This window comes from Ammospiza caudacuta, chromosome 22, assembly GCF_027887145.1.
Source record: "Ammospiza caudacuta isolate bAmmCau1 chromosome 22, bAmmCau1.pri, whole genome shotgun sequence".
NCBI lineage: Eukaryota > Metazoa > Chordata > Aves > Passeriformes > Passerellidae > Ammospiza > Ammospiza caudacuta.
Window position 1 is genome coordinate 7,573,912 of NC_080614.1, and position 27,839 is coordinate 7,601,750.

Genomic DNA, 27,839 nt, shown 5'->3' on the forward strand with positions numbered 1-27,839 from the left:
TCCACCACACTTTCTATATAAATACTCCATCCTATGGCTGACAGCCTCTCTTAGTAGATTTATCCATTAGCGGATTTACTAAAAATGTTTTCTACTGAAACAAGGGCAAATACTTCACCTCAGCAAAGGACAAATCCAGAGGCAGCATTAAAATCAAGCCCAGTAAATCCTAGACAAGATAAATGCAATGAAAAACTTTGAGAGTCCCCTTGGGCACAAATTCCAGGCAGAAAAATTATTTAAAAATTAGCAAACAAATTGCAAAAGTGACTGAAAAAGGCATGACTATCAAACCCCTGAAATGAGGCAGAAAGATGTTTAACAAAGAAGTGAAGAGCTCTATTTGTCTCAGCTGCCAGGACCCACCAGCATTTCTTAGGATTGAAATCTCCAAATGCTTTCCTAAGTTCCAGACACACTTTCCTGCATGTGCTCCAAACTGTTATAGCCATTTACAGAAGGAAGTGAAGCATTCAGAGGATAAGTGACACGTCCAAGGTCACACACAGAGTCAACTGCAGAGTCAACAGAAGAGCAAGGAGAGCTTTGCCGAAAATCCCTTGGCTTTGACCGCCAGACAATGGCTCCCCCTCCCACATAATCAACCGGTTATGGAAAGGCATAAATGCATATTTGCAGGGCTAAATATGTTCACTTGAGAATAAAAATGTTTGGATGATTATCTATAAATTATCTGACATTCTCCAGACCGCTCCGGTTTGGAAGTTGGAGCAAAATTTGATGAATTACAAGCACGACACAAATGTTAGAGGAGAAGCTTTGCTTTGACTGTTTCTTTGGAAAAAAAACCCCCCAAAAAATAAACCCTGGAAGAATGGCAGGGATACACCAAAAAATACAATCCCCACAAAGCTGAATTTCCAAAACCTCTCAAATTATTATTTCTCTGATTTCAGATAGTTTATCACTATTGGCATTTAATATTCCACTACTGATCTTGCCACAAAATGATTTTTTTTTTTTTAAATAAAGCAATAACCACAAAGTATGAGCAAAAAAAAAAGTCTGTCTTAGAAGCAAAATAAATTTCCTCTGGACTTTCACAGGCTGTCAGGTCCCAAATATCTCCCATTTCCCCATGACATTATTAATGCTGGTCTAGGAACTCTTCCATAGTTTGGGAGCCGTAATTAAAATAACTGAGCTGCTTTTTTCATTTCCGTTTTTTCTGGCTGTGTTTGTCCATGTTCTTACACACCCAGATTCTCCTCATTTGTGGCAGCAAACCCTTTACTCTCCGTGGTGTTGAGCCCTCCATCTCCTGAGGGATGTCATGGGACTGACTGGAAGTAGAATTTATGTCAAACTCCCCTGCGAGGGAACGCGCTGCTAAAAGCTGGCTTTGTCTCGTTTGTATTTTTTTTTTTACTAGGCACTGTTTGGGCTATAGACATGGATAATTCTGCATCTTGAATGCTCTGCACCAAATTGCCACATCAGCACTAAATACCTCCACTTAATTTTTCATTTGGACCCGATGAAACATTTTTTCCCATGGAAGGAAAAGTCTGCTCTTTGTGATCGTGGCACTGCCAGCCCAAGTTACAGTAAAGGTTAATCACAAACAAGAGACAAGTAAAGTAGACAAAGAGCATCATACACTTCACTTTTCAATGGATGTTTTCATAAATGTATGAATAATTTAAATTATCATTGCCGAGTATTTATTCGAGTGTTTCAGGGGAAAAAAATGCCTCCTCTTTTTTTTTCTGTTTTTTTTTTTTTTTCCCTTTTTCCCCTCCTTGATTCTTTTCATTTCTGTCTCATCTCTTTTATGTGCTGCATCGGCTGTTTTCTTGCCATCTGAATCAGTTTTTTGGAACAATGGGATGTATGAGGGCTGAGGGGGCAGTGGAAGAATACAGCCCTTGTTGTACACTCTGTGACTTGACATTGATTAATGAGGGTGCGGACATGGGCAGAATTTGATAGAGAGAGAAGGGGAAATTGGAGGACCTGAGGGCACCAGAAGGAGGAGGGCAAGGAGATGACAGAGAGGAGCAGAAGGATGGCAGTGAGTGCACAGTGAGTGGTGGAAGTCACCCCACCAGGGACAGGGATTTGGGGTGGGGCAGAGACTCTTCCATGGCAGGACAGTGTGCCCTCACCGTCATTGGGACATTTCAGGAGCATCTCCCACCTCTCCAGGGTTACCCTGCACACCAAGACCTGCTGTGCCAACATAACCTTTCTCATTTTGCCCCAAAAATGCCATTTGGAAAACCTTCCTCTCTTCTTCCCCTCATTCCTCAGTCTCCACTCCATCGGTTTAACTCCAAACCGTGAACACACAGAGGTTACAACTTTCCTGCAGGAGCCTACAACCCTGTGCTGAAACAACCCTGAAATACTTGTGGATGCAGAGAAGGGATGGATTGGAGAGAAAAAAGTCTCCTAAATCCTGTTCTTTCACTTGGATGGCTTTTATTTTCTCATGTGAATAAGTCAGAAGAAGTGATGCTGGTCAGAAAGAGTTTGCACACTGATGCTGGTCAGAAAAGAGTTTGCACATTGATAAACCAGAGGTGTTTCAGGAAAGTTGAAAGTTTGGTGTGGTTCTTAAGTGACTTTTTTAAAAAAAGCCACCTTGCTCCTTCAGAAGCAGAGGCCCAAAATGAGCTTAATCATTTGGTGAGCTTGTAGAGGAGCAATGTGTTCCTTGCTGGGTGGTTTGGGTTTAACAAAGCCAGCAGGTTCTCTTTACTTGTATTAAACAACAAAAAAATTTGCTGTAAAATAGAAAAACTCAAAAAGAAGAACAATAATAGGTGAGTGCAATCCTTTAGGATCCAGTTCCTGAAGTAACCCAGGAAAAGATGGAGAGAAACTTTTTACAACAAAATGTAGTGACAGGACAAGGGGGGATGGCTTCAAAGTGACAGAGAGTGAGTTTGGATTAGAGATGAGGAAGAAAATCTTCCCTGTGAGGGTGGTGAGGCACTGGAACATTGAAATAGTGGCTGGGCCATCCCTGGAAGTGTCCAAAGCCAGGATGGATGGAGCTTGGAGCACCCTGGGGTAGAGGAACCTATCCCTGCCCATGGCCAGGGTGGAATGAGATGAATTTTAAAGTCCTTTCAAACCCTTCTGGGTCTTTCCCACCCTGCTCCAGCACTGACTGTGTTTCTTCCCTGCTGCTGGTTGCAGGGGTGAAGCTCTGAGACACACAGGGTGAGCCACATTTCCCTTTCCAGCATGGGGGGCACAGTTTGTGCTGCTTCTGCTCCTGCAAGGTGCACCTGGACAGCCCTGAAGCAGGAGCAGGAGGTCTGGCTGGCAGGACATGAACAAAGCTGCTGGCTCAGACAGGTCCCCAAAGTGCTCAAAAGCCACCTGAAAGCTCCACACTGCCCTGTGTGAGGTGTCAGGAGTAGGGGAATCACCACAGTTGTGCTGGTAGGGAATTACAGCACATTTGGGATCCCAGTTAAGACAGGACCTAGGGTACAGGATGGAATTACTGATATTAAAAACATCACTATGATCCTCTGGTCAGAAATCTTTACAAACCCCACTTTTGATGAAACCTGGAAATGAAGCTGGGCTTTCAGAAATTTCAGCCAGGAGGAGAGAGAGAGAATCCCCCCAAACCAGCCCGTTCTCAGACTCAAATTCAAATTATTTTGCCGCTCTGCAGCGCCCCAGATAAATTCGATATCTGCCAGCCCGTGGACTGTTCATGTGCTAATCCCACTCAGACCCTCATTCAGGGCTGCTCTCTTTTGCATAAAACATTAAATGTTGGTTTGAGGGGACAGTTGTCCCTACCCCCTGTGTGGGATCTCTCCCCACCAGCCTCTGGCCACTCCAACCCTGCCTCATTTTCCCAGAGTGAAAGATGCTGGCTCTGCTGTGTGTGAATAGAAAAGGAGCACAGAAAAGTCTCTCTGATGAGCACAGAATCTGCTCCCTGTCTCCCCTCTGCCCTGAGCACCACCAGCTTTAATCCCTCACCCAAAGAGCACCACAAAAAAACCTTCTCCTGCCTTAGGCTCACACAACCTGTTTGGGATTTCTGGGTGCAGAGGCAAAATCAGCACCCCGTCCCCCAACATCTGGCTGAGAATGAGACCTCAGACTTTTTCTCTGAGCAGCCTCTTCCCCTTTCTCCCTCCTCTTTGCATCCAAGACAAGCAGCCCAGTGATCACCTGCAATGGCAGCCCCAGAGGGTGACCTGAGCCCTAGAGCTACTGCTGGAACAAATGAGAGAGCTTAACTAGAGCAAGACTGGCATAAAAAGGAAAGGGGAAAAAAGAGAGGAACAAAGATTCCGTCCAATTTGCTCTTTTGGGCATTGTAAAAACTGGCCTGTTTCCCAGTATATCACTCTGCCATTGAATAAGGTCAATTGCAGAGCAGTTCTTCAGTCATCCTGATGGGTTTTCATGAGAAAGTGAATGGAGTGCAAATTAGCCAAAGTCGTCACAAGCTTTTTTACTGTCACTCCAAGCCTGACAGTCCAAAGGAAAATGAGGATTAATAAATCTAACGAACTTTCTCCATTCTCCAAGCCAGGTTAGGAAACTATTTATTGTCTCTCTTTTTTTCTGTGTTTCATCCATTTCGCCTACTGTGGTGAAGCATTTGGAGAAGAAAGGAACAACAGCCGTGTGCACACACACGCTCACACACACCCCCAGAGCTCAGCCCCTCCAGAGCCGTGGCCACAGCACAAAATAAAGGCACTGCCAGCAAGAAAATCAAGTTTTTAAAATAACTCTGCCTCGTACGCACCGCATGCAGCTTCGGATGAATCCTCGTCATCGCTCCTGTTAATTAATATGTGCTCAGTGTGTTGGACATAAATATTTTATGGGAGAAAGCTAGAAAAGCTTTAAAATTAACTTTTTGGAGGGCAGAAAATGAGTTTCAAGTTAAAGGAAAGAAGGGATGCTAGCAAAGCTTTAAAATTACCTTTTTGGAGGGCAGAAAATTAGTTTCAAGTTAAAGGATTAATTTCAAAAGTTTTTGGACAATTATATCCACGTGTAAAGTGGATTTTAGTGCAGCTTCGGTATTTTTTTTTCAGTAGATACTGAAAGGACATGAATCTTTCCTAACTTATAAAAATTAATTTGTATTTGAGTGGCTTTTAAAACTTGCTTAACTTAGAGAACTGCCTGAAGCATTCCCAGAGAACAGGAAATCACAGAGAAGGGATGCAAAGGCCTCTAGGAACCATTTAGGGGTTTTTTTGGGTTGGAAGTTTAAGTCTGTGTGTCTATTTCTGCAGATATTTATGGATTTAAATCAGGATAATGAAAACCTGTCCAAGTTCACAGCTGGACAACACGTTACCCATGTAACTCCTATACACTGGGATTCCTACATAATTTTCCTTCAACATCTCCAAAGTCCTTAAAAACTTCCCTGAACAAGGCCTTGTGTTGCCTGAAAATAAATGTTTGAGCTGTCAGAATTCTTGTTTTTAGCTCCAATTAAAGCCATTTCCCATCTGCAGTAAAACAGGTGGAGAAAAGGAGACAAAGGGATCAATTCCTTGCTCCTGTCCTTGGGAATAAATGCCTGAGAGGATACCAGCCCAAATTGCAGGTTTCTACAGTAATTTCAGCTAAAAGTGATCAACTCCCCCTGATTTCTGAGGATTGGGAGTACAGTATTGGTGGGAGCAAGCAAAATGTACGATATACAAAATTTGGCACCTGGATCCTCATTAAAAGCCCCCTGATATTGTGAATGAGGACAAAGATGGTGAGGGAACATTGAACAGTTCACACAAAACCAACCATGGCTTTTTAAAACTAAAATGCTGAACTTCAACACTGGCTACAGCCAAAAATGATCCCATTTTCCCTCTTTCTTCCATGAAAACTGATTTCAGATCGTGCTTCATGTTGGTGCTGACAATGAGTTATTCCTCTTCCAGCAAAATCTCCTGAAATTCCTTCATTAATAACCAAGAAAAAGTTCAATAGAAAAAAACACAATGTTTTATTGTGGAAGCTACTCAGAAGAAAAAAAAAATGTTTCATTTCTTCCATCTTTCTTCAGCACAATAAAAATCATAGCATAAAAATAATCATTAAATACCTGTTTGGTATTTAACCCTGCAGTAGGTGACAAGCCAACTCCAAGAGCTTGTTTCAACACTTTGTTTTCAGCTTTTCTGTGGAGACACTCACCAGAATAAATTCCACCTGAGGAAGCTCATGCTCCTGTCTGAGTAACTGAAGAAAAATTGTTGAGCATTCAAAGCAATCTGGGCTTTGTTGAGATTTCCCTTCTCCCACTTTTACAGTCACTTGTCATTCTGTTTAATAAGAGAGAAAACTTTCCTGACCAGCTAAATTAGGCCATTCAAGACGTTAAGGAAAACACACATAGCCTGAAGTAAAGGTAAAATTATGCTGCAATCATCAAATCAGCCTTCTCTTCTTTATCCCATCTGTATATTCTCCTTGGAAAAGCTGGAGCAGGGGCTCCACGAGCAGCACAGCCCTACCTGCCTGCCACTGCAATTGCTGGTATTTTAATCTCATCAAAGAATCGGAGTTTTTCTTCCTGCTGTTTTGACTTTGCTGTCTCTTAGCCCTGTCACATTCACTAGTTTTGAATAAGTGCAGAACTTGCATTTACAGAATTTGCAATCTGCGAGATTGTTTAAGTGATTTATCAAATACTTTGATTGAACACTTATTGCGGCTCCAGTTCTGAATCTCATTTAAATTGACTGGGCTTGACATAAGCCTTTGGAGTGAACACAGGAGTGAGTCCAGGCTCTGGAAGGGGGAAAAGTTCCAACTCCAGCCCCAGCACTTCTGGAATTATATCCTGATAAAATCAGCGCTTTCTATTCCTTATTAAGCGTTTTATGTCTGAGAAAACTATAGTCAGATGGACTTTATCTTATTTTTTATAATTTATATAAGACATATAAATATTGTATATTTATAATTATTAAAATTATATTATATATTATATATTATATATTATATATTATATATTATATATTATATATTATATAATTCTTATAATTCTATATATAAATATAATATATTTATAATTCTTATTTCTCCTATTCTTCTTATCTTGTTGTTATCACAACAGCTCTGAAAGCCCATTCAGAAAACACAGAGCACTCCCCAGGGTTCTAAACCAGAAAATTTGGATTTTCTCTCAGCGGAGATGAAGGGCCCAGTCCTTTGGCAGGCTCTGCTCAGCCACAACCACATCACTTAAGTCCAAGCTAAAATCACTTTGCACTCACAGTAACCCTCAGACCAAAAAAAGACTGTAAGCTCTGAAATAGCTAAAAAATTGAAAAATTTTTTTGTGATTTTTTGTCATCAGATGGATGATGCACTTCTGAGGGATGCTAAGCAAATTTGGGGCAAAAGGATTTGAAGGTCTACAGAGACAAAACCCAAAGGGAAGCAGAAAACTCTTCTAAATTAGAACTCAACATAGCCCAGACACCACTGGAAGACATGGAGCACCACTTCTGCTCCATGGAGGCATTTCAATTCAACTATTTGTGTATTAAATTCATGCAATTCCCTCTTTTTTCCTGTGTAGAACAAACTCAGTGTCCAAGACCATGTGCTGCCTGCCACATCCCTTCCCATGGGAGAACCGCTTGGAAACAAAACTCAGCCACGATTAAAAGCACAGGATTTGTGAAAAAATCACACATTTCACAGAGAGGAGGGCCAGGGTGGATTCCATGCACCTGGGAGCTGATCAGGTACAGTGCTCACTGTAACAAGCAGAGGTAGAAGCAATGAAGAGGATTTGTTTCAGCCCATCAGGGATTAAATGAAATTCTCCTGCAGCACAAGGGTTCCGAGGCTTTCTTGCTAAATCTGTTGTCTTTCAGGCTCATGGCATTTTCAATGCTTCCTCCAAACCCATGTGGGATAATGCACTCCCCAAAAAGTAGGCTCTAGGTATGCACATTCTTAAAATCAACCACTCAACACGCATCCAAATAAAAGTGAGCTTTCCTCCCCATTTTCCCCAAGAAAGGAAGCTCAGAGCCCTTTTATGCATTGTGAATGGCCCACCTAATTTAGACTGAATTATACCCTAACCTTCATTTCCCCTTTACTTCTTTGCTCCATTCAGCAGTTTCTGACTTCAGCTAATTCACTAACAATCCCAGCTGGTCCTTCCCAGCTCCCAGTTCTTTAGCACATTGTCCAAGGAAACTATGTGCTCCCATCTACACTGGTATTCCACTCTCCAATTAACCTACTGCTGAGAGGCTTTACCCCTTTCCACCATCCATTCCTCTGCACACACTATTTTTTTTTTTTCTTTTTAACCTTTTATTTCTTGAATTAAAGTGCAGGAGATCCCTTCCAGGTGAGAAGGTGTTAAATTTTATTTGCTGAAGGTTACTCAGGAAGACACGACCCAGGATGGGGGGTGAGAGCCCTGAAAGAAAACCCTACTTGATCTCCAGCTCTTTTCAAAGCTGAGTGTTAAGGAACAGATGTTAAAGGTAGAAGTAAACAAATAACAAAAGAATTTGCTCTGTGACAGGCGTGTGCTTGTTCTGAGCACTGAACCCTGGCAGAGGAGCCAGCTCAGCCAGAGGTGTGCCTGGGGTTTGATCCACACACAGATGGCACTGCTGGAGACACAGGCATGGATTTGTGTTCTCCTTCTTTAAAAATAATTAATTGAATATTTTATCTCAGAGCTCTAATTTTGGTGGCAGCGGAGGGAAGGCCTGTGGGCCTGTGGGCCTCACTCTGTGGGCAAGAGAGAAACCTTGATCCACATTACACACCTATTTCACTGATTACCTTATAAATGTTTATATATTTATATATATTTATATATATTTTTATTTTTTTAGTTTTGTCTGATCAGGAACAGAGATGAGCCCAGTCATTTGGGTGCCTGATCACATTTGCACCAATAGAACAAACCAGCCAGAAACTGTTCTGCCATTTTGGGATTTTGGATAAAACTCAGCCTTGATCCACATTACAGATCTATTTCACTGATTACCTCATCTATAAATATAAATTTATATATATATTTATATATTTATATTTTTTAACTTTCTCTGATCAGGAGCAGAGATGAGCCCAATCATTTGGGTGCCTGATCACATTTGCACCAATAGAACAAACCAGCCAGAAATTGTTCTGCCATTTGTTGATAAAGCCAAGGCTTCAACACCTTGGAGTCCCCTACCCAACAACATTTTACACCCAGAATTCCCACAGAAAATGGTAATGAATCTGCATTCAGGCTGGGGCCTTGTCTCTCCAACAGGGAGGGCCTGCATATCACCCCTGGTGATAAAAAGTGTTCCCCTCTTCACCTAAACCTTATGGTTATCCCAAAAACTCCTTCCTTATGTAGATTAAGACTACATTTTAGAAGAACTGAACTTCCATGTTTGCTTCCTGAACTCCATTTAACATTTTCCTCTCCCACCATGCCAAGTGCCTCCTTCCTTGGTAAATGGCCTGGATCTCATAATTGACAAGATCCCAAATAAAACAAAAACAGGGAAAAACATAATTACTGGCTATTAAACACAAAACTCCTCCAATTCCTCCTTTTCTTGTACATTTGCTTAGGAGCAAGTGAGCATAACAACAGCCCCGTGCTCAGAAAGTGGGGCTGGGAATCAGGCAGTGAGAAAGTCAATATGGAGCAGTGTGTCCATTTGTTTTGATTTATCTCACTAACTTCAATTGACAGTTAATTCATCAGAGGAGGAAAATGCCAGTCTAGTGAAAACATAACTGGTGAAGGAGAGAGAGCCAAGTGGAAAACACAGAGTGTGGATAATACAGGTAATAAATTAAAGGATACAGTATCAGTATTTTATCATTCCCATTCTGGATTTGCTATATCCCAACTCTTGCCAATTACAATTTATAGTGAGCAGTAAATTTACACTGATTTATTTCACACACACCCCCTTTGCAAAATGAGGTGACTTTGGAAAACAGGAAAAGACAGGGAAAGGAGTCACTTTGGCTCAAATTCCTAAATCTGAAATTTCCAGCAGCAACAACAAACCCTTGTAACAGGCCACAGACGAGATGAGAACTTACACTGAGAACTTTGGCCTGGGTCTAAAATCCACAAAAATATTGCAGGGTTGAAAATGGGATTTTCAGTGACACCAGTGCAGGGGTGGGGATGCACTGGGAGCCTCATAGGGTTGGTATCCCCCCTGACCCAGGGAAATGCTCCAGGAATTCCCTGGTTTATCCCCCTGACCCCACAGCTCCTCCATTGGAGCGTTTTCTTATCACCCAGCAACATTAAATTTCTCCCTGCTCAGGGGATTTTTGCCTTCAATGCCCCTCTTTCCCAAAGGATGTTTTTCAGGTTGGTCTTGGCTTGGTTTTAGGACAACATCAGTGACAATAAAAGCTGGAGATGGGATTTGGGGAGGCTGGGAGAGCCTGGCCAGAGCCATCAGGTAAGAGCCATCAGAACATCCCTGCTGGTATCAATGTATGAATTTATTTCACACCATCCCCATCCTCTCTGAACCTCCTGATCTCCTGTGTTCTGGAATTCACCTTTCCCTACAAAAAGCAGAACTTGCTTCTACTCCATTTAAACACTTTTCCCAGTAGTTTCATCAGATGCTCCTGTACAAGGATCCTGTTTGTTCATAGACAACAATCCTAGTCTGAAGTTCAGCCTTGCATGGACACAACTTGAATTATTCTTCCCTGCATATTCTAAACTAAATTCTAAATATTCTAAAATGAACCTTGAATGGAAGTTAACCTGTGATTTTTTGACCCATTCACTGAGTTTTGCAGGGCACCATCCCTGATGCTGAACGTCCAGCAGAAGTGCTGCTGCTCCACTCACAGCAAACCCAATTTCTGCTCCAAAGAGCACAGACAGCTCAACAAGGAGCTGAACTTTCTGCCTTTTTTCCCCTTTAAATCACCTTCTATGCTTATTAAACCCCAAGCAGGGAACTAGAAGAAACTGAGCTTCTTTCTGTCCATTTCCCAAAAAAATTGACAAGTGCCAGAAATAATTTGTCCTGGTTGAAGCCTCTGCATTTTGCCTCCACCCCTCTCCAGAAAGGCACCATCTCCATCTCCCTGCCACGCTGCTGAAACTCATTTTGGAGATGATAAAACCACTTAGGAATAGCAAAAGATCCTTCACTTCCGAAGGTGGGAGAGTCCATAAATCAAATTTTGGGCCAATGGTTCAGAATGGCTGCCCTCAGTTTTGGTTTCAGCACGAGTAAACTTGGTGCAAGTTACCAACAGTGCAGCATTTTGAATTGTTGAGCTAAAAAAGGGATTAAACACAACCTCTAAAAAACAGATTGCATCAACTCTGAAAATCCTACATTTTCATATTACTGGTTAAAAGCTGCAAAGGCACCAAATTGGGGTAGGATACAGGAGAGGAAAAACAACTTTCACCCAAATGCCTAAATTAAATCAAAAGTCTTGAAAAGGTTTAGAGAAATCTGGGGCACTGAACTGGGGGGGTTATTGCTCAGAAAGGAAAATACCAATTATTGGAAAATAATAAATATTATTATAAGGAAAATACCAATTTTCAGTCCAGTGAACTCCTTAAAATACCTAAAAATTAGATATACTATTTTAATATATAGGTACACAATTTTATACTATACAGTTATAACTCCTTAAAATACATTAAAATTATAAAATAATTCAAAAATTTTGATCTTTTATCTCCATCAATTTCTAAACACCCTGTGGTTGATGTTCAGCATCACCTGAGAGTGCAACACCCATTTCTCAAGCTGGTTCCACTGCACATTTGCACTTACTGCTGCCACACCCCCACCTGCAGCACCTTCCTTGCTTTCCAGGAAAAAGTTTGGAAATATTTGGAATGTTTGGAAACATTCCAAAATGTTCTAATACACCAAAAAATCCAAAGAAAATGCTGGAGGTGCAAGCTCTGCTTGTTTTCTGCTCCCTGGCTGGGCCCTGCAATTCCACCAGGGCACAAAACACCACCACAGCCCCAACAAAAACCAAAATCCCTGGGTTTGCACCAAATTCTCCCCCTGCAAAAAGTTTTTATTTACTCCAAGGAATGAAACACCATGATCTGAGTTTGATGGACAAGGATTTCCCCCACTCAGCTGAGCAGGCTGTGATTTAACAGTAAAGTTTCCAAGTTGTTAAAGAACCTTTTCCTTCATCACATAAAAGATGAAGGAAGCTGAAAGGTGTAAGCAGGAAAGCACAATCTGATGTTTTATGGTGTTTAGGGGTAGAATTATCCAATCCCACTAAAGCTGCCAGGAAATTCAACCCAACTACAGCTGTCAACTCTCCCTTCCTTCAAAAGACAAATATTTATTCCCCTCCTCACAGCAATTCCTTTAGACTACGCTACTCTCTATAATCTATTTCACACTTTTGTGGATTCCAGTCTACTTTGAAGTCTGGGAAACTTTCTCCATGAAAGTTTGGCTGTTGTCAGCTACAGGAGAATCATGGCTTTGCTGTTGGGATCTTTGACATTTGTCAAGTTCAGCTCAAAATTTTCCCCCATTGCGGCGTTAAAATCACACTCAAAATAAAAGTTTTGCTGTTGTTAAAATCACACTCAAAATAAAAGTTTTGCTGCTGTGCTGCACCAAAATTTAGCCCAGTTTTTAAAATTTGCTTTGAATTAGTAAATTAGATTTAAATTTGCCTGTTCTGAAGGAGCTGAGCCTGTCTGAGGACAGACAGAGCCCTTGGAAAGGATTGGGGGCACTGCTCAGTCCTGCTGCCCTCTGCCTTGAGACAGGAGGTTTATCCAGCTCCTCACATCACTCTTCCAAACATTGGGGCTGTGGTGGCTCCCCCCTCCTCCTTTTCCCTTCCCCTTGCTCCAAGTTGAAGGCAGTTCAGCACTTACGGTCATTTACAGCTTACATCCCAGCAAATCCAGAAGGTGTCTGATGAAAAAGAGGGACTAGCCAAGCATCTTAATCCCCCTGTTCATTCATGCTCTCTGTAATGTTCTTTCAGGCCTCTGCTGAGAGAGACTGGGCTGAAATGAAGGCTGATAAATTAGTCTGGAGGGAAACAAGGCAGATTCTGCTTGTAAAAGGTCATTCCAACTTTGTTCTGGGTGAGGGTTTATCTTGACTGCAGCTGCGACAGACAATGGCCGGGGCCTAAACGGCAGAAATCCAAGCTCTGCTCACGAAATTACTGTGCTGATAAGGGAGAATGGGCTTCAGGGAGATCTAAATGGGAAAAGGGAGGTGGGGGGACAAGGGTGAGCTGGAGGTATTTTTGAGCAGGACGGAGCAGGGATGGCACAATGAGATGTGCGGTTAAAGCAGGGCGCTGTCCCGAAGGGAAGGAGAAGAGCCAGAGGGGGGAAAAAGCTCCTTGGTGTGCTGAGGGAAAAGTTTCAGTGCTATCCTGCCATGGAGGGGCTGAAGCTGGAGCAGACAGGTTATAAAATACACCTGTGGAAGCCCAGAGCATTGGGAATATTTCTCTGTCTGCTCTGGGGTGCCCTGGTCCCCAGGGGTGCCCTGACTTTCACCCTCATTCATGGAGAAAGTTTCCTGAACTCCAGAATAGACTACAATCCACAAAAGTGTGAAATAGATTACAGAAAGTAGTGTAGTTGTGTCACCTGAGGAGAAATTGAGGTTTTGGGATTTTTAGTGTGTTGTGGATGGCAGCAAGATGGAGGGCGCAGGGTGTTGTCCTGGGTTTCCTCTTCTTCCTCCTTCTCCGTGGGTTTGGGTGGCATTTTGTAATTGGGCAGAAAAGTCTGCATTGCAGCTCTGTGGGATCAGTTATTGGGTTAAAAGGGAAAATAATCCAGGTGTCAGCTCTTAATTGGATATTTTAGTCTGAAAAACCCTTGTACCAAGAGATTGTTGGCCATTTTGTGCCTTCTAATGAAAAGCTGCCCAACTCACAGCAGTGAGACTGTTTTACTGATAAGAAATAATAAACACCTGAGTGTGAACATGAACTGCTGCCTCAGTGCCTTCATCCAGACCCAGAGAAACCCACAACTGGTACCACCACACACATCATACACAAAAGTGGCTCTGGAAGATCAGGGCTGAACCTTTTAGGGTCTGGGCGTTGCTTCCAGGACATGCAGAGATTCATTTCCCCAGCACCTCGAGGCCAAGAGCAGCCAAAATAAACCCCAGCAAGGAGAGAGCAGGAGCAGGACACTGGGTGAGAACACTCCTCAATGGAAAACTCTGTTTTCTTTAATAACTTTTTGTGCTGGGCAAAATAATTAACACAACGTTTTACTTGGGAAAATTCGCTGTTGGTCCTTCTTGCATTGCACAGATTGAGGTAAAGAGGTGGAATTTAGAACTTTAGGACTTTAGGATTGACCAGGAGCTCAGATGGGGTTTACTGAAGGGTTTGATGACCCTGTGTGGGCCCTCAGCGCCCCAATCCCACATGAGCATCTCTGAGCAATGAGGAGCATGAGGATGATTCCCAAAAAACCTCCTGAGCTCCTGCTACCAGCATCCTGCAAACCCCAAAATGAGTTATTTAGCATTGCTCCCACCTTCCCAAAGTGCCTCTGAGACAATCCCCAGGGTGCTGCCTCTTTCAGAACCCATGTATATTTATGATTTCCCTTATTGATCATCTCCTTTAAAAAACCCCACTGTGTTCCAGGCTCCAGCAGCCAGGAGAGGACAAAACCCAGGTTGGGTTTCTCTGCAGGTTAAACTTCCAGTGCCCTGACTTCTGCAGGGCTTTGACAATGCTAAAAAGCCATTTTTCAAACCACTGTGGTCACCACTGAGCCGTTCATGGGATTTTGTCTTTTTCTTTCTCCATTTTGAACCCGTGGCTGATAAAATATTGCTCCAGGAGCTGGTATTCAGGGATGGCTCTCAAAGACGAAAGGAAAATATTTATTTCCTTTTTCTGCTTGTGAATCAGAATGTTCTATTTAAAGAAAGTGCCCTCTGCCGGATTGCTCATGAGTTATTACCCCTTATGGAAATAAAGGAGAAATATCAGGAGGTATTCTTAGTCATTCCCTTCCCCTGTCTCTTCTTTCTTTCCCTTAATTCCTTATATACCCATGTTTTAGCCAGTGCCTAAGATAGAGCAACTTATCTTGGCATTCTTGGGCCTAAAAAAGAATTGGAGCATTTCTCTTAACCCTGGCACTGAAGCATTTGGGGAAATGTCAAAAAATGGGACAAATTTCAGTTGTTTCACTTGGATGTCATGAGGTGCATTCTTCACTTCCATCCAAAATTATTTTTTATATATATATATATATATACACACACACATATATATATCCAATATGTATATCCAAGATGTATATCCAATATATATATATCCAATATATATATCCAAGATGTATATCCAATATATATATCCAATATATATATCATATTCCAGAAATTATATTATCCAAAAGGTGAAGCTGTAGAAAATGGGGTTTGTCCTGTGATTCCATCAGTTTCTTCCTCTCAATCCCAAGCCAGTCCTTGCTCCTCCTGGCATGGTTTTAATTCCAATCATAGGAAACAGCCCAACAATTGCCAGCACCTGGATCTGACCCTTCCCCTTCCTCGTGGTGTCCCCTGACACCAGAACAAAGCAGGGAAAATAAGAATATAAGAAAGTAAGATCCTGCAGGGAAAATAAAAATATTGATGCTCTAACAGAGCTGCTCCTTAGGAAGGGGATGGAACTGAGCATGTACAAAGCTGAGCAAACTCCTCTAGCACAAAAATATAATTTGAAAATTTAAATATTTAAAATAATTAAATCAATAGAATAAAAATAATCTTTAAAATATTTAGAGGTCAGGGACTTATTTTTCTTCCTTAAGATGATTTTTTTTTTTCACTTAAGCACTAAGTTTTGGTCCAAAGCAAAAGTTTCTCTACAGTTTTATATTTACATGTATAAAAATTCTAACTCTTAGTAACTATTGAAGGCAGTCTGAGGGTTCTTTGGCATTCTGTTCTCTTCATGGACCCAGAGATTCTTTCATTTTCAGCCTGATTCCAGCCTGGAGATCTGGGAAATTGGAATCACGCTGAAAATGAAAGAATCTCTGGGTTCATGAAGAGAACAGAATGACAGAACAGCCTGGGACTGCCTTGCTAAGAGCATCCCAGTTAGAATTTTACATACATGTGGATATAAAACTGCGGAGAAACTTTTGCTTTGGACCAAAACTCAGAGCTTAAGTGAAAAAAAAATTAATCTCAAGGAAGAAAAATAAGTCCTTGACCTCTAAATATTGTAATATTGTAAATATTGTAATTATTGTAAATAATTTTAGTTATTGTAAATATTGTAAATAATTTTAATTTTTAAAAAATTTTTAAATTTTTAATGAGATTTTTAGGCTAGAGAAGGTTGCTCAGCTTTGTACATGCTTAATTCCATCCCTTTCTTAAGGAGCAGCTCCGGGAGAGCATCAGCATTTCATGGGAGATGTTGAATTGCACAGAATTCCTCAGCAATTTTTTTCCTGCCAGAGCAGGATGAGGGTTGGAAAAGAGCAATCCAGGAACTCCTTTTCCCCAAGGGAGAGAAGCTGCTGCAATAACATCATCCCCCAGGCCAAGGGAAGGCAGAGGAGGGGAAAATGAATGAATCAGGGCAGGAAAAGGAGCAGGAAATGTCATCACATCCTCCCAGGTGAGAGCCCAGGAGACATGAGGAGCTTTGGGGATTTCTTTACTCATTTTAAGGACTCCCTCTCCTTTCAGCATCTCTGGCTCAGGCAGGATGGACAAGAACTCAGTGCTTCCGCTGGATCAGCTTTTAAAGGGAAATTAAGGAATCCCTGGGTGATCTGGGCTGGGAAACATGACAAAACCATCACAGTTCATGAAGTGATTAAAGGCCTATTTTTAATATTTTGAAGATAATTTAAAAACATATTTTATTTTTGAATCTATTCTAAATGCCTAAATATTTTTTACTATTTATTGCATTCAAGGAAATGCAGTAGAATTCTCCTCCCAGCATTTAAGTCCAGTTATATAAAGTAAATTTCCCTTGGCACTTGGAAATATTCCTAAAAAGCAGAGAAAATAATAAAAAAAATCCTGCTAAAAATTTAAATTTTGCAGGAATTGGGAGGTTGGATTGCTGTGAATTAGTGACACTTAAAAGTGTGTTTAAAACCCAGCAGTTTTCCCTAGCCCAGATGTGGAACCAGAGCTCTACTGCATGCTCAGCTGCTGGCTCTTATTTTTTCCCCAGTTATTTGTCTTCCATGGGACAAATGGAAGACAAATAATTGGGGAAAAATTCCCCCCCTGAAGTAGGAAATGAAAACATTTAATTTTTCCATGTAAAGGAGCAGCCTGGCTCTGCCACTTCAGCAGAGAGAAGCCTTTGTGCTTCCGGAAATAACCTCTCTCAAAATACAAATTAAAATATAAATTCAAACAAACTGCATTTAAATATAAATTAAAACAAACTGGATTTATCATTGGTGTTAATCCTGTGAAGCAAACTGAGCTAAAATCATGACTCCAACAATCCAGGTGCTAAATCTCCCCCCAAGGATGAGATCCCCATTCTCCTCTCAATTAGGAAAATTAACAGCGCCGTGATAAATACCATTATTTACCCAAAGCGATGGAAATCGTTATGTAATTATTTTATTTTCATTTTTCCTCAGCTCCCAGAGGCCAAAAAGCACAAAAATGCCCTGATTTATTCAGGGTGCTGGCAGTGCTGTGCTCGGTGTCAGCGGGCAGGAGGGCAATGGGAGCTGGAAAAATGCAACCAGGTCACACTCAATAATCACAGGGCTTTTAGGTGGTGTCTTTTAAGCCACACACACACACACACACAAAAAAAAAAAAAAAAAAAAAAAGAAAAAAAGGTGAAATGACACCATCAGCAGTGTCAGGGAATGAGGGAAAGCACCCAACAGGTCCTGCCCTGAATCATCCCTGGGAGGGGCTGGGGGCCAGGGTTGACACATCTTATTTATTTTTATGGGATGGGAGTGAATCACTCGCTGCCATCCCGTGTCCAAAGAAGCCCTTGAATGATAGGTGTGGTTTAATTCGAAGAATATTTTTTAAAGCATATCCCACAAAGCAAAGCAGATATGAGGCTGTGCTGCAGATAAGGCAGGACACATGTTCAAACCATCAGTGCCCAGCCCTCCTCTCTGCCTGAGAGGAAAAACACCAATAATAAAGAAAATTATGAGGTTTTTTTAAGGTATGGTAGATAAAACACAGCATTCTGCATTGCCATGGATGTTTTGGACTATTTATGAGTGACACTGGAAATTTCAGCAAGTAACACCAAGTTACACCTGCGAAGAGCTCAGATGGAAGCAAACACAAACTGAATTTCCTGAGGACTTTGAGGTACAATTCACTGCCCAGTTTCATTTTCATTTTCACAAATCTTTCTTCACTGGAGTTTGAAAAGAGAAAGCTCTTTCTGCACTAGTAATCCTTGAGCAGAAGAAAAAGATCCACTCTCACATCAAAGCCCTAAATAACACATTTTCCACCCCCCAAAATGCCATTTGATTTTTCTTTTTTTAATGCAGAAATCAGAAGGAACGGACGTTAATTATGAAGCACATCCTGTATGACAACAAAATCAACTTTTTCTAGCAAAACTGAGATGGTGCAGAGGAATGACCAGTTTATAGCCAATTCCACTTGCAGTGAACTCCCAGTTTAGTCAAAGCCTGACACTAAATTTCCTGTGATGATGGGCAAGGACTTCTTGTGCCAAAGGCAGAAGCTCTGTTCAAATTAAGGAGCTGAAGACTCCTAAAAACAAACAAATAAATACAAAGACCAGGTTTTCAGAGTTTGGGGAGTGAGGTGTGCACAAAAGTTTATCAAGACTGTAAACTACAGGAATTAATTGAGAAATATGAAGAGAGAAGAGGTTGGGTGTGAAGAACAGGTGTCATTCTTGAAATTAATTTCTAACATGAGAGGCAATTCAAATGGAATATATTCTAACAAGGAGTTGTGTGGAAATCTTACACCAGCATTCAACCCACGAGTCAATGCATTCCAAAACTACAAATTCCAGAGAAATACTGACCAAAAACCTCAATGTTAAACTGCAGAAGGAACATTCCTTGTGATCCTACAAATCTCAGATTTGTTGAGTTTATCACCACTGAAAGAAACAGCACACAGAAGCAAAAGCCAACAAGTTCCTGAGTGACAAAAATCTCCTCCCCTTTCCCCTTTTTCCAGTAATTGTGCATTTCCTGCCTGCTCAATTTTAGGAGCAGAGGATGCAAACACATCCCAAGTTCACAATTCCCAATTTGCCATCAGGTACAGCTGCTTAGAACATCTCAGGGCTTTTCCTGAGTTTGCCATCAGGTAGAGCTGTCTAAAATATCCCAAATTCCCAATTTGCCATCAGGTAGAGCTGTCTAGAGCATCCCAAGTTCCCATTTCTCAATTTGCCATCAGGTAGAGCTGCCCAGAACATCCCAAATTCCCAATTTGCCATCAGGCAGAGCTGCCTAGAACATCCTAAATTCCCATTTCCCAATTTAGGTAGAGCTTCTTAGAACATCTCAGGGCTTTTCCCAGTTTGCCATCAGGTAGAGCTGCCTAGAACATCCCAAATTCCCAATTTGCCATCAGGTAGAACTGAGCAGACAGAACTTATTCCATGAATTCCTGTCCAGCACATGCAGGGATCCGTGGACATTGCTCCCAAATGAAATCCTGAAGGAATTTCTGGAAACAGAGCCCTGAAATGTCCTCAAACACTCTGTGGAATGGGAAAATTCAAGAGGTGTCTGCGAGGACACGCAGAGAGTGTTGGGGTGGGTTTGGGGACACCTGAGGGGGGACAAAGCCCTTCCTGTGAGGTGTGAAATGTCCCCGCCACAACAGGGGACGAAGGAACGCTGCTGGAACAGGAGAAGTGCCCAGAGAGGGAAAGTTTGCTCAATTGCACGACAAAAACAAACAGTATCACAAAGTCAACGGGAATTGCTAAATTCCTATCAGAGCGGCCAGAGCAGTGGGGATGAGAGGAACCTTTCTGAAAATCATGAGTGCAAATAGCAACTTTTATCAGAGTTATGAACACAAGGACAATGTCTTGCCAAGGTCAAAGAAAAAAAGGTTTGCACTGTTCAACTCCTGCCAGCCAATGAGGATTGCAGTTTGCTCCTAAAAGTCAGCCTTTAAACAAAATAACAAACAAAAATATGCATTGAAACAACAAATGCCAGCTATCAATAATTAGGTCAAAAAAAAAGAGGATTCATCTTTCACATTGCAGCCCACAAATAATTAATATGGCATATTCCTAGAGGAAAATTATCCTTTTTTTCAGAGACAATCAATACCTTCCTCAGGAATCTCGAGCTCCTCACACCCACAGCTCACCTGAACCAGGTCATGTATTGTCAGTAAAATAAAAGGGATTTTTCCCCCCAAAACCCTTACTTTTGCCATTGAAATAAAAGGGATTTTTCCCCCCAAAACCCTCACTTTTTGATGCTCATACAGTACTACCAATCAAATATTCTGCCATGATATCCACAATAAAAACCAACACCAAGAGGAATTTCTGAGGAATGTCATTGGAGGGGAGAGGGGATCAAAACTCAGCTGAATTACCCTCTTTTCCTACACTAGGATGAAAGGAAAAGGAAACTCTCCACTCAGTCATTTGACCAAACTCTGATTTCAGCTCTTCAGACACTTCCTATGCACAGCAACAAAACACAATTGAGTTTTGTTGTTAAAACAGGAGGTTTTTTTGCTGTTTCCTGCACTTCAGATGCATTGAAAAAGGAAACAAAACAAAAACATTTGGACCTGCTTCTCTGGGCTTCACTGGGTCTCACTGATTTTTGACTTCACAATCAAGAGTGCAAATACAATCAGAGAAAATTAAAAGTGTTAGTGCTTCAGCCTTTCTGACCTCTGTTTATAAGAAAACAGGGTTCTGTCACTGCACTGGTGCCTTCTTCTGGGAAAACCTTAGATTCCCTGCTTCCCACCCTGTAAATCCTCCAGGATTTTGGGAACCAGTTCACCCCAGTAGTGGCTGATGGAGAAAATGGGGTAAGGGACTGCTTCACCCAGGGAAGAATGAGGGAAAATTCACCTCCCACTTTTTGGGATAAACATCACCAATCCTACAGCAAAATCCTGCCAGGAAACCTCTCTGCCCCCACTGCCCCAGACACAGCCTCAGGACATGGCAGCAGGGGATGGAATGTTAGGATGGAGGAGAGAGAAGGAATTATATTTATTGGGATACAACTGTGATCCCAGAGCAGAAATCCCAGGATTCATTTCACTGTTAATGAATATTCCAGGTTAATTATGGATCTAGATATTTTCTAATCAAGACTGTAAGAGCTAAGATGATTTCTGGGACAAGCCCAGAAAAGCAGGGAGAAAGACAAGATGGGAGCTGTGGGACAGAGCATTTTTTCCCGCTGAAGGCTGGGTTTTGTTCAGCTCTTGGGGAAAGAATGACTTTCACATTTCTCCATCTTTGCTGCAGCACGAGAACTCGAGAACATGGGGGCTGTTAATGGCTACATGCTATTTTTCCCTGCCCAGTTAATAATGCCTGCACTGCTGACACGGGCTGGGAGTCAAAGGTAACACCCCCAACCACCAAACATGGGATTAATCCCATTCCCTCCACGCGACAACTCCCGAACACAATTTGGAAATGACAAGCGCTTGATGAAGTGACCCGACACCTTTCAAAAACCAGACTTCCAAAACTGGTGCTCGAGCAGTTCTTGTGGCCCAAGAAGTGAACTTTAAAAGGGATTTCTGCTGATTTTTAAATCCTTCAGGTAATGGTGGGGGGGAGTTACTCAGGGAAATGCAGGATCAGCAAAGTCACCACCTCTGTCCCCAGTTCAGCTCCAGGAACACTTGGCAGAGAAGACAAAGGAACGCGGTGCCCACGTTCCACACGCTTACCTCCCATCCAAAGTTTGTTTCCTTTAATGTGCTCCTCTGTACTGCCACATAGGGTCCAAATCTTTCCCCAACTTCAATCTTCTTTTTGGCCCAAATCCCTAGCCCTGCCCCTGGGATCGAAGATTCTCTGAGTTCAAAATCTGGTGGGATTGGAATGTCATCAGGAATGTAGACGGGAGCTTCATAGGGTGAGCCCTCCTTGGGAGTGAAGTCCTCACTGGTGGGGAAGGGTGACGGAGGTCCCACAGGGATGGGGGACATTATACTGTCCTCAGTTTCCTCCTCTGCGCTTTCTCCAGCAAGGAGATCGGGGTCGGTCTCGTACATATTATTTACAATCTCGCTGTCACCTAAAAGGGGGAAACAGCAGAACAAAACACACTGAGATACTCACGTGAACATTGGTTCAAAGGCTTGGCTAAGCCGAGCTCAAATTCTGCTAAAGGATAAAAACCTCCCTTGAGGAGCTCAGGTGCTGATCACCATGGGGTGAGGCTCATTGCAGCCTGCTGGGTTCTATGGGATCAAGGGTCCTCTGCTGTTTGCAGAGTGTTTTTCCCCTTCTTTCCAAAACCTCAGTTTTAGGAAAAAAATCTCTGCAAACAGCAGAGGACCCCTGATCCCATAGATCCCAAAATCTCAGTTTTGGGGGGAAAAAAATCTCTGCAAACAGCAGAGGACCCCTGATCCCATAGATCCCAAAACCTCAGTTTTGGAAAGAAGGGGGGAAAAACACAGAAGAGGTGGTTGAGGTTTTCTTTAGGCACTTATTGCTTTAACTGGCTCAGTGTATTTTGTAAAAGGGATATAGAAATTTAAAAGAGGAATCATCAAAAGATTGGCCTTGGACATTTCCAGGGATCACAGCTGCTCTGGGCACCCTGTGCCAGAGCTTCTCCACCCTCCTACAGAAGAATTCCTTGCTAATCTCTAATCCAGCCTTATTCTCTGTCACTTTGAAGCCAATTCCCTCTTGCTCTGACATGAAAACCCTGGGCACACAGAGGGAGGCAAAGTTTGGGGATTTTTCTAAGGGGAATCAATTTCTAAGCAAGGCCATTCATGTACTGAAATGAAAGCTCCATAATGAAAACGGAGCTTTCTCATCCAAAAATCAAAAAAAAGGCGGTGGTGGGGGAGAAAAACATGAAAGGGGGGAAAGAAAAACACAATTTGTCACTCAACAGAAGGAGCTGGAGTATTTTGGGGGCAGGTTTGCCCTGTCTGCAGCAGCCACGAGGCAGCAGGGCGTGCTCAGCAGCTCCCACCACGATAACAAACCCAACAATCCAACAACCCAACAACCGCCAATTTGTGGGCGCTCCCGTTGGGCACAGCCAATGCCTGGCCACTGATGGCACCAGGGGTGGATTTGTCACCCACCAAAATGACATTTTGCACTGGCTCCAAGCTAGGAACCACCAGAAGGATATCTGGAAAAGCACGGCTCCACTTGAGGTATTTATATTTCATCTCGTTGTTAACCTCAGAATGCACCTTCTGTCTGCAAGACACATCTCCCCCTCTATTTCTATTTTATTTTTTTAATGCCTAATAAAGATTTTCCGGAGTTCATGCCTGAGAAACTGGTGGCAGACTCCACTAAAGAGGAGGATTTTGATTCCTCTGCCAACATTATTTTTTTTTGCTCCAGTTTTTAGAGGACAACAGGGAGCTGTCTGCTGCAGCTGACATGGGTTTCCTCTGCTAGAAAGTGCAGCTCTCCCTACTCAAACATGTCACCAGAACCAAGCTTTCATGAACATGAGATACTCCATCATCCTGAAAATATTTGTGGTTGCAGTAAATGTTTTCTCACCCAGTATTAGCAAGTCAAATTATTTTCTGCTCCGTGATTAGCCTCTTTTGCACTTAAGGAACAGGAATTCCAACTGAGTTGAAGAGCAGAACTGGGTTTATTGGAGCACAACCTATGAAAATTTCCAGAGGATACATGTAAAGTATAAAGATACCTTACTACTGAACGTGGTTAATTTGATTTATTCTATAGGACAAGCAGGGCAGTTCTGATTCAATTTTAATTAACAGTGAAGCTGATCCTTCCTCTGACTGACCTCATATTTCAAGAAGAATCATCAAAAGACAGGTAAGTGTGTTTTTTCAGTTGTTAAATGACCAGGGAATGACAATGAAACAACAATTTCAGGTCATGATAGGTCTGCTACCAGAGGTTCCAGGTGGCATCTGTGGGAGGTGAATCCCAGATTGGGATTCAGATGTGGGAATGTTGGGTTCCTCAGCACAACTCAGCGCTGAGCTCAAAAAGTTGTACCCAGCACTGATTAACAGCCAGAGAAAATCTGTGCTGTGCCCAAACCTGGCCCTTTTTTTGTGCACTGAGAGATGGATTTCACAGAATCCCAGAATCACTGAGGTTGGAAAAGATCTCCAGGATCATCAAGTGCAAGCTGTGACTGATCCCACCTTGTCCCCAGCCAGCATGGCACATCCAGGCTTTCCTTGGACACCACCAGGGATGGACACTCCAAACCTCCCTGGGCAGCCCCTGCCAAGGCCTGGGCACCTTTTCCATGAGGAAATTCCTGCTGATGTCCAGCCTGAGGCCATTTCTCCTTGTCCGGTCCCTATTCCCTGAGAGCCCAACCCCACCTGGCTGCACTGTCCTGCCTTGGAACCATGGAGAAAAAAGGTCCCCCCTGAGCCTCCTTTTCTCCAGGCTGGTGAAGGAGCTGATCTCCTCCACTGGTTGTGTTTTTTCCAGGGATTTGGGGGAAAACAAACAGCTAGGGCTCAGTTTTGATTATTCTGCATAATTTTCTAGATTGTCCCTACTGAACCCCTTCATCCCTGTGGGGCTCCTCTGAGCTTTACCCCAAATATTCCACAACTGGTTAAGTTAAAAAACACATTAAAAAACAAACAAACAAAAAAAAAAACCACCAAAAAACCCAAAAAAAGGGCAGAGAACATCTGATTTTCCAGGAACAAGCCCCAGTTCTCCTGAGCTCCATCCCAACTCAGTCCTGGAGAGGCGGACGTGGCCGCTCCGCGGTGACAGCGACAACCACTCTGTGCCACATCTGCTTTACCCCAAATATTCCACAATTGTTTAAGTTAAAAAACACATTAAAAAAAGCCAAAAAAAAAAAACCAAAAAAAGGGCAGAGAAGATCCCCAGGAACAACCCCCAACTCTCCTGAGCTTTATCCCAACTCAGCCCCGGAGAGCCGGACGTGGCCGCTCTGCAGTGACAAACAGTGACAACCACTCAGTGCCACATCTGCCCCTCTGGAATGCCTGCCTGGGTGAAAAGCAGCACAGAAATACAACTTGACCTTATTGTTATTGTCATGAAACTAAAATTAGTCCCTGAAAGCTCCGCGGCGAAAGGAGTGGATAAAAAGGCTCATTGAAAGGTTGTTTCCACAGATAATCAGATATGGGCAGACGCTGAAAATCTGTGTGACACCAATGAGGGGCTGGCAACAAAGAGAGGGATGGTTTAGTGGTGCTGAGAGAGCTCATGAATAATCTATTTAGCAGCTGTAATGAAAGCAAAAGCGAGGCTGATGGTAAAGGAAATGGTGGTGGGGGAAATAATGAGTTGGGTTTTGAGGTGGGTTTGTTGTGTTTGGGGTTTAATATGTTTATTATTGTTTTTATTATCATTATTGTTGTAATTCCTGCTTTAATTATTGTTGTTGTTGTTAGATATCTGATTCTGCTGTGGAAATACCCAATTATCTGAAATGGTTGAGAGTTTTTTTACACTCACAGATTGCAAAGAGCTTCTTTGACTTCTTCGCTGGGAACATTTAAAGAACATCCCAAGAATTAATTGCAGTTCCTGATTTGCACAATCTTGAGTTTCACTGATCTGGATAATTCAACATTTGTGTGAGACCCAGGTATTTTTATTTTCTAAGCAAGGAGGAGAATGCCAGGCACCCTCTGAACTCACACTTTGCTCAGAACCTGGAGCCTCAGGCCCAAAGGAAATATCCGAACAGAAGAGTAGAAAACACAAATATTCACAGAGAACTTCACAAATATTCACAAAGACCAACAGGTGCTTTTCCCTTAGGGATTAACTGGGTGTTGGAAGGGGTTTTATATCATCATCCAAACTTTGCAGCTCATTCCTAGCTGAGTTTAATATTATATTTGAGTATTAAAACCTCAGTGCTGTCTAGAACTGCTTGTTAAGTGGTAATAATAATAATAATAATAAGAATAATAATAATAATAATAATTATTATTATTATTGTCAGGAAAATATTCATTAGGCCTGGACTTCCCTGGGATTTGTTTCCATTTTCTGGCTCTACAGAAAGAGCAGTGGGGTGACCTCAAACATCTTTTCCAGCCCATAGAGGGACATCACCTCCACCTTTCCAGGTCCTTGGATGATCTAAGCTTCCTGCTCTGTGATTTCCCTTTAGAAATATTCCCCAGGGAAGAAACCAAACCAATCAAACCAAACCAAACCAAACCAAACCAAACCAAACCAAACCAAACCAAACCAAACCAAACCATTCCTGATGCAATGGCTGGTGAGGAAGGCAGGTAAAATTTGAGCACTTTGAGCAATATCTTGAGGGCACTGAGCAGCCTGGTCTAGTGGGAGCTCCTCACAGCAGTGGATTTGGAATTGTACAATTTTTAAGGTCACTCCAACCTAAGGAATTCCCTCATTCCATGATTATTTATTTCACACCTCCAGTGAAAAAAATCACCTACATTTCCAACTCTGGGGTGACAGGATTCTGTCTCCATTTCTATGGACTTAGACCAAAAATAAACTGATTTTTCTGACCCCTTTGTAGGCCAGAGGAGCTGGATCAGATCATCCAAACCCAGCCCTGATCAACCAAGAGGCAAATATTCCCATAAATGAGGTGCCTAGCTACTGCTGCCAGGGTTCATCACCTCAGGGTGTTGTTCTGCTCATCTCACCTGAATTCAGGTGAATTCTGAGCAATTCCTGCCCTCCATCCTGCCTTAATCCCCTGGGAATTCTGCAGGAGCCTCTCCCATCCCTCTATGCCCTGCCCAGAGCAGGAGCTGACAGCAGGCACAGCCCAGAGCTTGGCAGACACAGCCCTAAATCACAAAGGAACTTGGAAAGCCCAAGGAGAACCCACCCCAAAGTGCCTCCAGCACAGAATGATCCCAGTGGTCAGATTGCCACCTGATGGCCACAGCTGAAATACAATAGGAAATCCCAAATCCAGGCCCTGCTGTGCTGTATCTGCCCGGCAGGACCAACCCAAAAATCCAGATTTTCCTCAAGGTGGTGGGAGCTGTTGGTGTCAGTCAGCTCTGGATCCAACCCTGGCATTCCTGAGCACTGGGAGTGTCTAAAAGTCTTCTAAAATCCCACATGAAATGAGAAGAAATGAGAATTCTCCCTAAACTTTCGCCCTCCTCATGGATCCACACCTTCCTTCCCAGCCTTTTCTCCCTGCTGGGTGCAAAGCTGAAGCTGCAGCCAGGGAAAAGCCTGAATTCCCAGGGGGATTTCACTTCATGCTGCTAGAAACACCAGGAGCACTTTTCCTCAGCCTTGTGTGATGAAAGAAATGTGCCTTTGTGCGTTGGATTGAGCAACACCCTCTCTGGAAGTTGGTGTGAAACACTTCTGCCAGAAAATAAACAAATTAGTGACAAAATGTCATGAGAGGAATTATTCCTCTTCCATTAAGGATTGGGTTAAAGCATTAAATGCTTCAATGTCATAAAAAATTACTTTTTCCTCATCCATGGACAATATTAATGAGAATTATGTAAGGAAAGGGCAATAAGCAATCTGTTGTTTAAGATTCTCAAGCCCACCACCCAATTTCTTCATCCCATTCATTGCAAGAACCTTTCTCCTCCACCTCCATCCAAGCTGTATTGGGATCTCCAATGTTTGGTGATCTGAAATGA

General features: G+C 42.5%; 1 protein-coding gene across 1 annotated transcript in view; it reads right to left on the reverse strand.

Annotated features, from left to right (window-relative positions):
• Positions 1 to 27,839, reverse strand: part of PRDM16 (PR/SET domain 16) — a 298,557-nt gene that overhangs the window by 164,914 nt on the left and 105,804 nt on the right. The window contains exon 2 of the mRNA XM_058818722.1: positions 21,927 to 22,276. Coding sequence (XP_058674705.1) covers positions 21,927 to 22,276 — 350 coding nt within the window. The remainder of the gene's footprint in view (positions 1 to 21,926; positions 22,277 to 27,839) is intronic.